Raw genomic sequence first — 17,228 nt, forward strand, 5'->3', positions numbered from 1 at the left:
CACTTTGCTCACTTAGCAGCATCTCCCTGGCCTGGCTGACTCTGTTAATGGACCTTCAGCGAACCTGCTGCCGATCCCTTCCCTTTTTCCTCCTCCCCCTTCCTGTCCAGCAAATGTCTTGCCAGCTAGCTGGCTGGTTGATCTCCATTGCCTTTATACACCCTTCCCTTTCTTTTACGTAAAAGCTTTAAAGCTGTGTGTTCTTTGCGTTTCCCTCCAGAACACAAATAAGGAGGACTGCACTAAGCCAAGCAAGACTGCGTGCCAGACCCCTAGTGCGTGCGCGTGTGTTGGGCGTGCTGCAGAGCATGTGCAGACGGCCCTGGGAGGCCCGGGGCTTCCTTCAGACTCCGCCATTGGCGGCTTCTCCAAGCAGCCGGCTCTGATTGGGCACGCGGGCCAGCCGTCCTGATTGGCGGAGAGGAATGCTGGCTCCGGGCCGTCTACTGCTATCTCACTCCTCCTCCGCCGTCCTGGCTGCATCCGATGAGCAGGAATCGAAACTTAGCCGGTGCTGCTGCTGCTGCCGCCGCCGCCTCCCCCCAGTTCATAGTCTCTGCTGCGGCGGAAAAGAGGCTGGACTCTTGCAGGGCAAAGCGGGGGGCTGGATCGCCCTCCCTCCCCTAGCAGTTTTCCTCCCTGGAGCTGCAGGCAGACAGACCGGTCCACTTCCAGCTCGGACGCTCTTGCTGCTGCATGGAAGGAAAGGTAGGATCCTGACCTAGGGGAGAAATCAGTGGCCGCCTGCCTGTGGCCGCCTTTCCTGGCACAGTTTTGGGGGGAAAGGGGACAGGCGGCTAGCCACCACGCTGCCCCCTGCCTCTCTCTATTCAAAGCTGGCTGTGGGCGGACCCCCACTCAGCCGCCCCCCAGCCCCCACAATTTCATTTGCATTTCTTCCTCCTTTCCCCCCTCACAACAGCCCTGCAAGGTAGAGCAAGCCGAGGGAGAATGACTGACCCCAGTTCTGCTTTGGGGCAAGTGGGAGTGAACCCAGACCAATCCCTGCTAACTGGGCAAAGAGGCACCTTTTAACGTGGTGGTTCTCTTTATTGAGCAGGGGGAGAGTAACTGGCCCTCTCCACCCCCAGCACAGCACCCCTCCAGTGACTGTGGCTGGTGTCTATCTGATGTTTATTTTTAGATCGTGAGCCCTTTGGGGACAGAGAGCCGTCTTATTTATTTGTTGTTTCTCTGTGTAAACTGCCCTGAGCCACTTTTGGAAGGGCGGTATAGAAATCGAATAAATAAAAACACCCACCCCCCATGAAGTCTAACTCCGTAATTATTTAGGGTTGCCAACGTGGACTCAAGTGATTCTTGAAGACTTCCGTCCCCGCCAAATGTCCACACTGATTGATTGATTAACTGCTGTCAAGTTGGTATCAACTCTTAGGCACCACATAGATAGATTCTCTCCAGGATGATCAGAATTATCAGAATCAAGATGATCAGAATCTGATGATTCTCTCCAGGATGACCCGAGAGAGATTCCTGCCTGCAACTGAAGGGTTCTGCATATTTGGTTAGCCTAACCTGTGGCATTGTGCTTCTGTCACCATGCTTGCATGAACCTTTAGAATAGTTTATTGCAGCAAAAGCAGGCTGTGGGGCTGAGCCTGAACTATGTAGGTCACAAGACAAGGTTGTCTGTACAAACCACAAGCTAACAGTTAGTTGCTGACGGGTGCAATTGCTTCAGCCTGAAAACCGCAAGGAAAGGAAGGGAAGGTCGGGGCCCTTGCGAAGGGACGAATCTATGGAATGTATATGATAATGTATAGGAAAACAGAGCAAGCTTGAAACAGCCAATAAAGTCACTTTGCTGGGGGGGGGGAAATAGCCTTATATGGGAAGGGGGAAACTGTTTGGACTTGTTTACTCAGGGGTATAAGAATGTCCATGGCCCCTCTGTCGGCGCTCCATGCTCTGCCTGCGTGCACAGAGTGACCCGCCCTGTTGCTTTGCTCAGCTGAATAAAGGAACTGAAAAGGATCTCCCTCTGGTCTCCTATTAATTGGCAAGTATCTTACGGGGGGGGGGGGCAGGAGCCCGCCTTACTGGGGAAAGGACCCCAATGCAACCTTGGAGAAGCCGCTGCCAGTCTGTGAAGACAATACTGAGCTAGATAGACCAATGGTCTGACTCAGTATATGGCAGTTTCCTATGTTCCTATGTCTGCAACTTGGCCTTTCAGGTCTCTCAGTGGTGCATTCATTGCTGTCCTAATCGAGTCCATCCACCTTGCTGCTGGCCATCCTCTTCTTCTCTTTCCTTCAACTTTCCCCAGCATGATGGACTTCTCGAGGGAGCTGGGTCTTCGCAGAATGTGTCCGAAGTATGATAGTTTGAGCCTGGTCATTTGTGCCTCAAGTGAAAATTCTGGATTGATTTGTTCTAGGATCCATTTGTTTGTTTTCCTGGCTGTCCGTGGTCTCCTCAAATGTCTTCTCCAGCACCAAAGTTAAAAAGCGCCAATGCTTTTTCTGTCTTGCTTCTTCAAAGTCCAGCTTTCGCATCCATAGAATAAATGTCCACACTACCAAGCCATTTAAATCTCCTGCTTCCAGGAGTGACGTGGAGACAGGTCCCGATTCCTAGAGACTGCAGGGCAGTTCTGGAGAGTTGGGGACCCTTTAACCACCACACCACTCTCTGGCAGCCTCGGAGGGGCAAAGATCCTTTCTTCCACTGGCAACGTTGTGTGTGCATTTTGTATTTCACTAAACCACTTTTGAAAGCAGTCTTGGAGATGTGAATGTGTGGAAAAGACTGGGGGAAAGAGAAGATGTCAAAATTAGGCTGGGGAAGAAGCGTCCCAGCTCATCATCCTGCAGAGCATGTCTGCGGTGGCTTCTCCGTGTTCTCCAGTGTGTGCCGGGTGCGATTTCATTTGCCTCTCTCCTGTTGTCAGAGATCTGCAGAAGATTTATGCTTGGTGAGTGGCATAAACATGCTAGTTTCGGTCTCCTTTTAAGGTAACGAAGTCCAGAAAAACAGACTCAAAGTCGGGGAAGGAGATGGACCCTCCAGAGTATGCCGCAGTGAAAGAAATGCAACCCCCCAGTCTGTGGTGGAAGAATTGGAAGGTCTGGATTGCAGTGGCCATGGTCGAATTTGCTGTCGTCCTCATCCTGACGGCTGGCTTGGCTCACTTCGCCAGCCATGAGGCAAGCGGATACGAGGCATCGGGACAAGCATCAAAGAGCTCCCCGGATAGCAGTTTGTTAACCGTGCTGGACCGCGTCAACAAAACTCTGCAAGAGGCCACAAAGCACCAAGAATCCTGCCAGAACCTCACGGTATGCAAGTGGGCGTGCCCTCTGCTCTTGCGTGGGGGGCGGGGGGGGGCTTCCCTTCCCAGAGGCATCTGGTGGGTCAATGCTGGGCTTGATCCGACAGGGCTGCTCTGATGTTCTTCTGGTATGCATGTTTGGGCCAGCAGTTTGTGACTGTTAAGGAGTGTTTTGGCTTTCAGCAGCTTTTTTCCAGATGTAGGGATGCCCCTTTATACTGAGTCCAGCATTGTTCAACCTGGCTCAGGACTGTCTACACTGACTGGCAGTTGGACTGACTCGGGCTGGAAACAGGTATACAGTTCTGGTCACCGTATTGCAAGGAGGACGTTGTAGAACTGGGAAAGGTGCAGAAGAGGGCAGCCTAGATGACCAGGGGCCTGGAGCACCTTTTATTTTTATTATTATTATTATTTTACATTTTATATCCCGCTCTTCCTCCCAGGAGCCCAGAGCGGTGTACTACATACTTGAGTTTCTCTTTCACAACAACCCTGTGAAGTAGGTTAGGCTGAGAGAGAAGTGACTGGCCCAGAGTCACCCAGCTAGTTTCATGGCCGAATGGGGATTTGAACTCGGGTCTCCCCAGTCCTAGTCCAGCACTCTAACCACTACACCACGCTGGCTCTCTTCCTTAGGAGGCAAGGCGACAGCATCTGGGGCTTTTTAGTTTTGTTCTATATATGAATATGAAGGATATTTATATACCGCTTTTCCACAAAAAGTTTCCAAAGCGGTTTATATATACAAGTGAATTTTAGCCCATTGAAAAACGGGCGCTAGTAATGGCTTCGGCCCCCGCCGCCTTGGACGCCACCGCCAAACCGCCCTCCCAGCTGCCCGATCCCGCCATTTCTACAGGAGAGAGGAACTCGCTAGCAGAGCTCCTCTCTCCTGTAGAAATGGTGGGATCGGGCAGCTGGGAGGGCGGTTCGGCGGCAGCGTCCGCGGCGGCATTTTTTAGGGCCAATTTGGCCCTTAGTAATATGGGGGGAGGGATGGGAATGGTGGGATCAGGCCCCAAGGTTTCCCCCCCACCCGGCTTTATCGGCGGCGGCTCCGCCGCCACCTCGGCCAGCTTCCCTGGCGCCTCTTCCCCCGGCACCTCTCTCCTTTGTTTGCGGCGGCCACTTCTGGGCCGCCGTTTCCCACGCCGGTTTTTTTTTTTTCCCCCGCGGCGGCCACTTCTGGCCCCGCCGCTGCCTTACCCGCACTCCCGCCGCCAGTTGCCCCGCCGCGGCCACCGCCACCTCTGGCCGTGGCCTCACCCGCACTCTCCTCCCGGCGTGGGCGGCGGCCACTTCTCCTTCTCCTGGCCCCAACATGGCCGCCGGGTGCTGGCATTTGCGGCTGCCTTGCTCTGTTCTGGGCATGCGCTTCGCGCATGCCCAGAACAGGCCAGGCACGAACGCACGCTTGGTGTCCGTCCACGGACGGACACCAAGCGTTTTATTAGAGAGGATAAATAGATATGTATGGCTGAATAATGGGGGGAAACCAATGAGTAATGACAACAGAATGCAGAAATGTACAAATAACTGAGACTCGTAGCGTTTATGTAAGGTTTTGAACACAAGTCTCAGTTATTTTTATATTTCTGCATTCTCTTAACTGTGTCATTACACATTGGGGTTTTTTGCATTGTTCAGACATCCATCTGTTTCAGCATGCTGATAACTCTGTTATCACCCATTGGGTATCCTTAAATTGTATGCTCATTTTTTAACTTATGTATATATTCTGTTACCATTGATATGGTTTATGGTACCATTGATATAGCCACCTAATGGCTCAGCGGGGAAATGACCTGGTTATCAAACCAGAGGTTGCCAGTTCGAATCCCCGCTGGTATGTTTCCCAGACTTTAGGAAACAGCTATATCAGGCAGCAGAGATATAGGAAGATGCTGAAAGGCATCATCTCATACTGCACGGGAGGAGGCAATGGTCAACCCCTCCTGTATTCTACTGAAAGACAACCACAAGGCTCTGTGGTCACCAGGAATCGACACCAACTCAACGGCACACTTTACCTTACCATTGATATGATATGGTATTCTATATCTTTGCATAATAATCCCCAACTTTTTATTCTGGGCACAGCTTGTCCCAGTTTTTCTCTTTCTTTCGTTATCTTTTAAGGGAAACACTGTTATCCACCAGGCACCCAAACAAGCAGAATGCCACATCCAAAGAAGCATTAATGCAGGTTGCCTTCAGTTTTTCTCAAACTTTACAAGAAAGGATGGTTGGAAGTTCTGGAGGCAGCAAAGAGAAACCACAAAGAAATGAAAATTTTTGGGAGGTTCACAAACAAAATAATAATGCAAAAAGGTAGAACCAGATCTTTTAATCAGATCTGTATTTTAATATTCTAGCTGGTATTTTAATTGTGTAATATTTGTAGTCTTGGTCTAACTTTTATGTGAACAGCCCTGAGATTGTTTTAATGAAAGGTGGTATAGAAATTTAACAATAAATAAATAAAACCCCAAGTAAAAACTCTTGATTTAAAATACAAAAATAGCTTAGATCATAAGATGCCTCAATTTAATATTTAGCATAATATCGCTTCATTAATATCGAAATACTGATCCCAACTACTAAAAGTGTTAGAGGTTGTTGATTTTTACCCCCAATAGGTAAAACAGCAGAGCACTAAGGAATGAGCACACACTCCAGTTACAGAGTAGGTAGCAGAGGATGGTTTGGATATTGCAGCTGTTTAGAGAAAACACATGGAGATCCTTGTATGACTAAACACTAAATATTTATTGGTTAAATACACTTAGATAGGAAAGACCTATCTCTAATCTAAAGGACTACATAGTGGATAGGTAAGGAGAGAGAGAGAGATGTTTCCATCTGCTCTCTAGGAGGAAAGGAAGGATTGTGACTCAGCACAGGAAGTGCTGCAGAGTCAGTTCAGGGGTCATAGAATAGGGACAGATAGGGAGACCCTTACTCACTGTCTCTACTCCCAATGCCCCTAGTGGTCATTAGGACAGTGGGTGCAAAAGGTCGATGCACTGGAAGTTCATCTCCAACAAAAAGTCCTATCAAATGTTCACACATGGAAAACATACATGAAAAACATACATAAATAAAGTCTCTAAAAAAAGGTCCAGTGATTATATTTTGGGGGTGTGCCCTGCTCCATGCAATCAAAATCCACAAATGGACTTTACTCCAATTCCATAGTCATGTCTAAAACTTCCATTAGAAAATACCAGTGAATGCTAGGAGGAGTTTCCAATGACATTTTATAATGGGACAAAATCCATATGAAAAAAATAGCTGTTCTGAATGAAGCGATGAATCCAGTAGTTCTTAGCACCCCAAAATGGAACCCCACGCCTCACTTTGTGGATGTCTCCATTTTGGGATGCAAGAACGACACATGGTCTATACACAACTGCATGGAAGAACTTTCTCAATGACTCCACTGGGGAAGGCTGTGCAGCCGAAATGCGTCTGGCGTAGTTCTAGTTTCGGCGTAGTTCTACGTCAGAAAGATTTGCACAACTTCTCAAATGTGTGACTTAGCAGCAGCCACTAGGTGGCACCACCAGCTCCATCCTTTTGGAGCATGGATGATGGAAATATAATTTTCTAGCGTAAACTCAACAAGGTCTTTGCAAAGCGTGGGATTAAAAATTGCTTGTAGCGCAGTTAATATTTAAGCAATGCCAAGGACACACCAGTCTAATTTTTGAGCATTGCTCCTGGACACCCTCATGGTTGCCAAAGGATGTGAAAATCCAGGGTGGGGGACAGGCTGCTATTCTGTCCCTCCATAGGCTAATGAACATAAGAACAGCCCTGCTGGATCAGGCCCACGGCCCATCTAGTCCAGCATCCTGTTTCACACAGTGGCCCACCAGATGCTGCTGGAAGCCACAGACAGGAGTTGAGGGCATGCCCTCTCTCCTGCTGTTACTCCCCTGCAACTGGTTCTCAGAGGCACCCTGCCTTTGAGGCTGGAAGTGGCCCACAGCCCTCCGACTAGTAGCCATTGATAGACCTCTCCTCCATGAAGTCATCCAAACCCCTCTTAAAGCCATCCAGGTGGTTGGCTGTCACCACATCCTGTGGCAGAGAGTTCCACAAGTGGATCACAATAATGGGAACACAAACAAAAGGTTGAAGGCGCCAAGTCGAAAGAGGCGAATGTTCTGTAAGGGCAAAAGGCCAGGGTGCAAACCTTTTCATTCTAAACTGGATTTCTTTTGCTGGTGTGGTAAGAATTCTGAGTTGGTGTGCTGCAAGAACAGGCAGGTCCTCAGTTTGAATCTCGCCACTTCTCCGAACTCTCAAGGTGGCCCTAGATGGGGCACTCCCTCTGCCTCAGTCTTCTCTATCCGCAATATGGGCACAGCAATACCAGCTGTACAAGGTAATTGTTGGTAAGGTTTGCAACAAAAAAAGAAAAGTGGGCCCCAGTCCCCAGAAGCTTCGGCCACAATCGGCTTCTGCAATAGTCTCTTCCTTGTGTTTGCTGCAACAGACTAACAGAGGTGCTAGTCCTCAGGGATGTGAGTGTATTTGACAGTGGGCTCTAATCCATGGAAGGGTCTGCCAGAGGAATCTGGTCAGTCTGTCAAGTGTTGTGGGTTGACTAAAGGGGTCTCCTTTTTCTCTTTGTCTCGGCACAGCGGAGCCTGGAAGCGAACACCTCCAGCCTGAGCGTTGCGGTGGCACAGCTGAATGAGCGCTTGCGCCAGAAGGAAATGGAAAGCCACCTCTTGCAAGGTGAAAGCACGTTGCATGTTTCTACCCTGAATACTGGGGGAATGTTTCCTTTCTGGGTGGATGCTGGGTGAAAGGGAGGAGAGCTGGCTGTGTGGTCGCAAGCATGAATTGGCCCCTTTGCTAAGCAGAGTCTGTCCTGGTTTGCATGTGAATGGGGGACTACATGTCTGAGCACTGGAAGACCTTCCTCTTCGGGGCAGGGCTGCTCTGGGAAGAATACCTGCCTGCTTGCATGCCGAAGATTCCAAGTTCCCTCCCTGGCAGTGTACCGCAAGAGCTGGTCTTGTGGTCGCAGGCATGACTTGTCCCCTTAGCTAAGCAGGGTCATAGGAACATAGGAAACTGCCATATACTGAGTTAGACCATTGGTCTATCTAGCTCAGTATTGTCTTCACAGACTGGCAGCGACTTCTCCAAGGTTGCAGGCAGGAATCTCTCTCAGCCCTATCTTGGAGAAGCCAGGGAGGGAACTTGAAACCTTCTGCTCTTCCCAGAGCAGCTCCATCCCCTAAGGGGAATATCTTGCATTGCTCACACGTCAAGTCTCCCATTCATATGCAACCAGGGCAGACCCTGCTTAGCTATGGGGACAAGTCATGCTTGCTACCACAAGACCAGCTCTCCTCTCCTGGGTCCCACCGGTTGCATATGAATGGGAGACTAGAATTGTGAGCACTCTGAGATATTCCCCTCAGGGGATGGAGCCGCTCTGGGAAGAGCATTTATATTCCAAGTTCCCTCCCTGACAATATACCGCAAGAGCTGGTCTTGTGGTCGCAGGCATGACTTGTCCCCTTAGCTAAGCAGGGTCCACCCTGGTTGCATATGAATGGGAGACTAGAAGTGTGATCACAGCCCCTAGAATCATGGCTCATATCTTCTGTGTCCATTTCTAGCCATCCTTTCAGGTTGTCCATCCATCCCTTCTTCCTCTGGATCTTTTTCCTGCTAACTTTCTCTAGCGTTAGTTGTGGTATTTGATATTTTACTTCTCTGAGGATATGCCCACAATATTCCAGTTTACGTCTCTTGATTGTCTGTATCTGGAATACAAGGAACTAAAACCCCATTCAGTAGGCTGGCTGGATCAAGGAATTAATCACCACATCTACCTCCCCAATCTCTGGGCTTGGTCTTGTGGTAACAAGCATGACTTGTCCCCTTAGCTAAGCAGGGTCTGCCCTGGTTGCATATGAATGGGAGACTAGAAGTGTGAGCACCGTAAGATGTTCCCCTCAGAGGATGCTCTTACCTCTGGAAAGAGCAAAAGGTTCCAAGTTCCCTCCCTGGCAGCATCTCCAAGATAGGTCTGAGAGAGATTCCTGCCTGCAACCTTGGAAAAGCTGCTGCCAGTCTGTGAAGGCAATACTGAGCTAGATAGACCAATGGTCTGACTCAGTATATGGCAGCTTCCTATGTTCCTATGATTCATGGCTTAGGTGAATTGACTAATTAAGCTGCGGGATACGGAGTGGGGACAGTGGATGTATTGGTGTGTTAACGGCCAGGGGCGTAACAAGGCTGGAGTGGGCCCAGAGACAAAGTTTTAAAATGGGCCCCTCGCTGATACACACACACTAAACACAATATATAGTCATGTGGCTTGCCTCTGGGGGGCCCCTCGAGGCGTGGGGGGCCCCAGGCAGCCGCCTCCCCTTGCCTAATAGTAGTTACGCCCCTGTTAACGGCTCCTCTTCCTCTTTCCCTTTTGACAGAAAGAGTTGCAATCCTGGGAAACTGGACAGAAGAACTCAAGAATCTGAAGTAAGCAGATGCTACCTGCCGCTTGGGGAGAGGGCCCAGCGAGGGTCCTCCTCTCTCTGCCTTCAGGGTGCCCCCCCCACCCCGGGAGGGCTCAACATGGAGTTCCCCAATCAGACCCCAACTTCCCAAACGGCTGTTATCTGGGTTGCAACCAGTGTTCCCTGTAACAGGAATTCCCAGACGTTGTTGACTACAACTCCCAGCATCCCTGGCTGCAATAGCCTTTGGCTGGGATTGTGGGCGTTGTAGTCAACAACATCTGGGAATCCTTGTTACAGGGAACAGTGGTTGCAACCCAAATGTCTCCAAAGCGAAATTCGAGGCTGTCAGGTTTCTTCCAAAGGAAAAGAAAAGAAAAGAAATTCCGAAGAAGATTCAGGGTACGTCCCAAGAATAATCCCCGGAGAATTTTCTGGGATGGTTTCATCCCATACGTAGCCCTGCAGAGGGGAAGCAACTCTGTCAATCCAAACCTTTCTGGGCATTCCGCATTTTTGTATCAGCGGAAAACCCCAGGGTCCCCAATAAGAACATCAGAACAGCCCTGCTGGATCAGGCCCAAGGAAGCCCATCTAGTCCAGCATCCCGTTTCACCCAGTGGCCCACCCGATGCCTCTGAGAAGCCCACAGGCAAGAGGGGAGGGCGTGCCCTCCCTCCTGCTGCTGTTCCCCTGCAACTGGTACTCAGAGGCCTCTTGCCTCTGAGGCTGGAGGTGGCCCATAGCCCTCAAGACTAGTAGCCACCGATAGGTCTGTCCTCCATGAATTCATCTAAACCTCTTTTAAAGCCATCCAAGCTGTTGCCCATCCACTGCTCAGCCATATATCCACCTTTAATGAAGATAAATTTATTCCTGTTAACTTCAAGGGTCCTAGCAGGTCTGGCTGTGGGGATGAGCTCTGCACCCCACCTCCCAAGTGCCATCATCTCCTATAGCAGAGGACCCTCAGGGTTTGTGAGGGGCTGGCATGCTTACTGGCAAGTGTCAGAAGAGGGATCTTTTATTGCAGTAACCGTCGTGGTTTCCCATAATGCCTTGGTTGCTGCATAATTCCAGGGCATTATAGCGGGGAAGCAGCCATTAGGAGCCAGCGTGGTGTAGTGGTTAGAGTGCTGGACTAGGAGCGGGGAGACCCGGGTTCAAATCCCCATTCAGCCATGAAGTCCCCATTCAGCCATGAAATTAGCTGGGTGACCCTGGGCCAGTCACTTCTCTCTCAGCCTAACCTACTTCACAGGGTTGTTGTGAAAAAGAAACTCAAGTATGTAGTACACCGCTCTGGGCTCCTTGGAGGAAGAGCAGGATATAAATGTAATAATAATAATTATTATTATTACTTCTTGTTTACACAGTCAGACAGGTGTTATTGACTGGTTTGTTTTATCCAGACATTGAGTCCTTCCCAAGGACCTGGGATGCCAGAATTTTATTGTCAATTGTTATAGATATCGTCGTAGAATATAGGCTGTTCCCAGTAAAGCTGCTTTTTGTAATTGGCTGATGGTGATTTCTGTGACCCCTATGGTGTTGAGGTGCTCTTCAAGGTCTTTTGGAACTGCACCCAGGGCGCCAATTACCACTGGGATTATTTGGGTCTTCTTCTGCCACAGCCTTTCAATTTCAATTTGTAGATTTTTCTATTTCTTTTTCTTCTATTCTGCTATCCCCTGGTTGTTGTTAGTAGTAGTAGTAGTAGTAGTAGCTCCTATGGTTTGGTGGTGGTAGATGCTCCCAAGCGCTAAACAAAAAAACAAGCATTAGGGCTTCTCATGCAGGCCCTCCTGGGTTCAGTCCCTAGCAGCATCTCCAGGCAGGCCTGGGAAGGACCCCTGCCTGAAACTGTGGAGAGCTGCTGCCCGTCAGTGCAGGCAGTGCTGAACTTGCTGGACCAAGGATGGACTCAGTCGGAGGCAACTTTGTATAACTGCACAGGTATCTCCCCCGCCCTGCCCCCCGCAGTTAAATGCCTCCTTAGTGAATGTTAATTAAGTGCTCTTAACTAGTGGGTCCCATGCTGGACAGCCGGAGATCTAGATGAAAAGTCACATCCTGGAGTCCCAAACATGGCAGATATAGCTTGGCCGTTATAGTATGTGTTCCCCGCTGAATGACTTCTCTTTCTCTCTCCACACTGTAGCAACAAGCAGAAAGAGATCATTGCACACTTTCAGCAGCAGCAGAAGAGATTGTCCAGTGGCAGTGGCCTCCTCCATCTTCATGGTAGCCATGCCTCCCTCCTGCTGCTGACCCTTGCCGGGGTCCTTTGTGTCTGAGAAGCAGCGGCCCATGAACTGATTTCCAACACCGCTCAAGTCATATCCTCCCCGAATATGGGACTGAAACTGCCTTGGTCACTCGCGTGGATGACCTACGCCGGGAACTAGACAGGGGGAGTGTGTCCCTGTTGTTGTTGTTGTTTGTTCAATTTCAATACTGTCCTTCCCAAAATGGCTCAGGGCGGTTTACACAGAGAAATTACAAACAAATAAGATGTATCCCTGTCCCCAAGGGGCTCACATTCTAAAAAGAAACATAAGATAGACACCAGCAACAGTCACTGGAGGTACTGTTCTAGGGGTGGGTAGGGCCAGTTACTCTCCCCCTGCTAAATAAAGAGAATCACCACATTAAAAAGGTGCCCCTCTGCCCAGTTAGCAGGGGTCTGTTGATTCTGCTGGACCTCTCCGCGACGTTCAATACCATTGACCATGGTATCCTTCTGGACCACCTCAGGTATGGGAATTGGAGGTGCTGCATTGCAGTAGTTCTGGTCCTTTCTTGGGGGGAGGGCCCAGAAGGTGGTGCTGGGGGACTACTGCTCAGCCCTGTGGCCATTGGCCTGTGGGGTCCCACAGGGATCGGTCTTGTCCCCCATGCTGTTTAACATCTACATGAAGCCGCTGGGAGAGGTCATCCGGGGACTTGGACTGAGTTGTCAGCAATATGCGGATGACACTCAGCTCTATCTCTCCTTGTCCCCTGATCCTAGGGAGGCGGTGGATGTCCTGAATCGGGGGCTGGAGGCCGTGATGGGTTGGATGTGGGCTAATAAACTGAGACTGAATCCGGACAAGACGGAGGTGCTGTTGGTCAGTAGGAGAGCCAATCGGGATGAGGAGATTTTACCAGTTCTGGATGGGGTTGCACTCCCCTTGTAGGAGCAAGTACGCAGCTTGGGGGTATTACTGGACCCAGCTCTGCTTTTGGAAGCTCAGGTGGAGGCAGTGGCCAGGGGTGCCTTTGCATGGCTTCAGCTAGTGCACCAGCTGCATCCCTTTCTCGAGAAGGCAGATCTGGCCATGGTTACCCATGCCTTAGTCACATCATGGCTAGATTACTGTAATGCGCTCTACGTGGGGCTGCCCTTGAAGAATATCCGGAAACTGCAGCTAGTGCAAAATGTGGCACCTAGGGTTTTATCTGGAGCTGCCCGGTGGGATCATATCACACCCATTTTGAAAGAGCTGCACTGGCTACCGGTTTCCGGGTCGCTTGACGAGGTCATCTGAGGGGGCTCTGCTCCGGGTGCCGACAATGAGGGAGGCTCGGCTGTCGTGCACACGGGACAGGGCCTTCTCTGTTGCTGCCCCCAGACTCTGGAATGCTCTCCCGATGGGCTATTCACTCCTCAGTCTCCATCACAGTTTTTAGAAAGCATTTTAAATCTTGGCTTTTTACCCAGGCTTTTATATGATTGTCTCTACTGCTGCTTCTTTGGGTTTTGTACAGTTTTTATGCTTGTATTTTAAATCTTTTGAGTCAGATTTGTTTTATGTTCTAGCTTAATTTTTTTTAATTGTGTCATTTTTATAGTTTTGTTTTTAATGTTTGTGTAAACCACCTTGGGATTGTTTTAATGAATGGTAGTAGACACATTTAACAATAAAATAAATAAAGTTACCAACTCAGATAGCATGAAAAGCCTTGGCAAAATGTGTGAGGTGGTTGGTTGATGCGTCCCCGCTTCCTTCCCCTGTGTGACTGTCAGAAATCCAACAGGTGCAGTTCTTCGCAGTTTGGAGAGGCTTGGATCAGAAAAGATCCAAGATTGGTGGTGACCTCAGTGTTGTGGTTCAGAAGGGAGAGATTTGGCCCCTCTTCTTCTTCTTTTTAAAAATCTCAATTTATTCCAAAATTAGCTGGTCATGGACTACTCGGGTAGCATTTGGCTAACTTAATAATCCTTGAAAAACACGCTTACGTTGGGCAAACAATGGAAAGAGCATTGGTGATGCTCTTGGGGTCCTCCAGAGTCATGTGCATGACCCTCTCGCCCTGGCCATGCCGTAAGGGATCTGTCCAGGTAGTGCTAATATTTCCCCATGGCTAAGACCGGTTCCTGTCTCTTAATCTGTGCCCATGGTTGTGGGTTCTGCAGAGATCTTTCTGAACATGGGACACTATAGGAGTTCCATAGGTTGCCAAGTACTCCTGTGAAGAATAAATGGCAAGCAGCTTGTGTGAGATGGAGACCAAATGGAGAAGCCAAGAGAGGTGGCTGAGCGCTGACGTCTGGCTTGCTGGGCGCTGATGTAACCTGTTGCTGAGTTGTCAGAGTGTGTTACTGTTTTCCACTCCGTCCGATGTTCATTTTGTATATTTGTAAATAAAGCAAATATTTTAGACACCTCATACGCCTCTAGTGATCTCTCCTCCAAAGGAAGGCAGGAACTAGGTAGCACTGCCCTCGGAACTCCTTGCCACTTGAAGCAGAGAGCATGCATAACAATATTGAGGCTGTCCAGTGGACTCCCTTCAGCTTCTGTTACCTGATCCAGGTAAATGTGGGCTCTGCCTACTGGGCACGTTCCAGATTAGCCGCTCAGCAGTGGCAAAATGCTTCCGTTCAGGCGAATCGCATTCAAAACGTAAATAGCAAACCGCCCAGCAGAGCAGTCTCCACCCCCCGCCCTAAAAAACAACCTTTTTATGCCAGACAGACAATGTTTTATCAATAAATTGCAGCAATTAAATCCAAAGCAAGGCGTCAGAAATGTGAACGGAACCCTGCTGTCAGCTTAAGGACTGCGGTGTCAAAACACAGGAAGTGTGGAAGCACACTTCAGAGATATGCCATGACCCCATTGCAGGGTCTAGTCTGGAAAGCGCCCAGGAGAGAAGCTGGTTTATGTTAGAGATTTGGAGGGGAAATAATTTGTCTGCCCCACCCGCAACAGAAGTGGACAAGTAAGGTGAGCACTGCTAACTAACATTGTCTGGAGACTGACCTGGAGTTGAAGTTCTACATAGTTTATTATGAGGCTCCATGTCAGCCTCATCGGGAGAAGGCATAATCTCCCTAAATGCCTGCTTGGAGGCAGTAATGGGCTGGATGAGGGATTTTAAAAAACCAGACAATCCAGATAAGATGGAGGTACTCATTGTGTGGGGTCGGAATTCGAGATGATTTTGATCTTCGTCTTCTCGATGGGGTCACACTTCCCCAGAAGGAAGAGGTACACAGTCTAGGGGTGCTTCTGGATCCAAGTCTCTCCCTGGTGTCCCAGGTTGAGGCGGTGGCCAGATGCCCCTGGCTGGTGCTAAGTCAATGCCATCAAGAGCTGCATCTTGGGTTGCCCTTTAAAGTGCTCGCCTGGGTGCTTTCCAGATTAGACCCTGCAATGGGGTCACGGTGGATCTCGGAAGTGTGCTTCCATCCTTCCTGTGTTGTGACACTGCAGTCCCTACATGGACAGCAGGCTGCCGTTCACATTGCCAATGCCTTGTCTTGAATTTAATCGCTGCGATATAGAGCTAGAACATCGTATATCCAGCGTAAGGACGTTGCTGCTTTTTTGGCTGGTTAGTTTCCGCGAGACGGCTCCCCCTGCCTGTTTACGTTTCGAATACGACGTGCCTGAATGGAGGCATTTTGCTGCTGTTGAGCAGCAAGTCTGGAAAGCGCCCTGCAGGTTGTGAAGAGAATAGAATCACTAGGTGCAGCAGGAAAGCTTTAAAAGGCCAGGTCCCTGCCCTGCTGCGCTTACCATCTACAACTGGCCAGAGGGGTGCAAAAGGAAGAGACAGAAGGGAGGGTTTGATAGGGAGCAGGGCAAGTATATTTCGGAGTCCCTTGGGGATCCGTCCTTCTTGGCCAATCTGTCTGCTTGTGGCAGAGAGTGACTCAAACAACTCTATTATGGTCCCTTTCCCTGTGGCCTGCGGTCAGCCACAAATGATGGGCTGAGTCTCTTGTAGAGAAGCCCACACAGAGCAATTATAGCCAACAGAGCACAAGCAAGCCTCTCGCTTCTCAGTCAGCATGGGCAGCAGCTTGTCAGGCAGAGGTGCCAGCCGCCGGGGACCTATGGAACCCTCTGCTACCAGAGCCACCCTGAAGGTCCTGGGCTGGTGTGCTGTCTTGCTGCTCCTGGTGGCCGCCGTGACCATCTCGGTGGCGGTGATGGTGTGGCACTCGGAAGCGGCCCGCCAGCTGAAGGCCTGCCGTGAACGGATCGCGAACGAGACGGCAGGCCTGGTGGACAGGGTGGCCGAGCTGGAGGAGGAAAGGGCCCAGCAGGTGAAGCAGCTGGAAAGGCTGGCGCAGAGGGAGAAGGAGCTCCAGAGGCAGCTGAGCCAAGCCAAGGACAGCCGGAAGAGGCTCAACACCACCCTGGCGGGCTGTTGGGAGAACGTGGTATGATTCGGGGCTGGGGGGGGCGGTGGCATGTTTCTCTCTAGCTCACTAACTCTCTAAGGAAAGGAGAGTCCTGCTGGGTCATCTAACCCAACTAGGGTCCATCTAGCCCAGCATCCTGTTTCCAACGGGGGGCAGCCAGCTGTCCTCTGGGGAGCCCCCAAGCAGGGCAGGAAGGCGACATCCCTCTCCAGCTGTGGCACCCCAGCATCGGAGGTAGACTGCCTCTGAAAGGGGAGGTTCTATTTCTGGCTGTTACAGCCGGCAGCCTCGTTAGCAGTCCCACCTCCTGTACGTCGGTCGGGTGGTTTTTGGAAAGCCATTTTGGCCAGTGTGGAGATCATTGCATGAATCCGTTATGAGACTGCAATGACCTTGCTGGATGAGTCCCACAGTACATCCATTCCAGCCCTTCTTTTGCTCCCAGGTTCTTCCAGGAAGCCCTCAGGCAAGCCATGAAGGCTACACTTTCTCCTTGTTTGTCCCCCAGGATCTGGACTTCTGAAAGGTGCTGTTTTGGAACATGGAGGCTCCTCTGAAGCTCTTGGGACTCCCAGCTTTTGAAAACCTCTCTTAGTCTTTCTCCCGGAATTTGCCTAGTTCTTTTTTTAAAGCCATCCAAGCGGCCAGAAATTAACTCTGCTTTGTGCAAAGATGGATTTTATTTCTAAGACCCGCCAAGTGGGCCAAGAGGCCCCTTTTAAAGTGGGGGCTCTCTTCTGTTTAGCAGGGGGAGAGCGACTGTCCCTCTTCAGCCCCACAAAATGTCCTTCCCAGT

At 50.1% G+C, this 17,228-nt stretch overlaps 1 protein-coding gene across 1 annotated transcript; it reads left to right on the top strand.

Moving 5' to 3' along the window:
* Window positions 1–432: 432 nt before the first annotated feature.
* On the top strand, window positions 433–14,443 carry LOC128348061 (uncharacterized). The gene is made up of 5 exons (XM_053303581.1): window positions 433–708; window positions 2,979–3,302; window positions 7,951–8,047; window positions 9,763–9,811; window positions 11,951–14,443. Exons 1-5 carry the CDS (start codon window positions 697–699, stop codon window positions 12,084–12,086), a joined length of 618 nt encoding a protein of 205 aa, XP_053159556.1. The 5' UTR covers window positions 433–696; the 3' UTR covers window positions 12,087–14,443.
* The last annotated feature ends 2,785 nt before the right edge of the window (window positions 14,444–17,228 follow it).

Source organism: Hemicordylus capensis, chromosome 2 (genome assembly GCF_027244095.1).
Source record: "Hemicordylus capensis ecotype Gifberg chromosome 2, rHemCap1.1.pri, whole genome shotgun sequence".
Taxonomy (NCBI): domain Eukaryota; kingdom Metazoa; phylum Chordata; class Lepidosauria; order Squamata; family Cordylidae; genus Hemicordylus; species Hemicordylus capensis.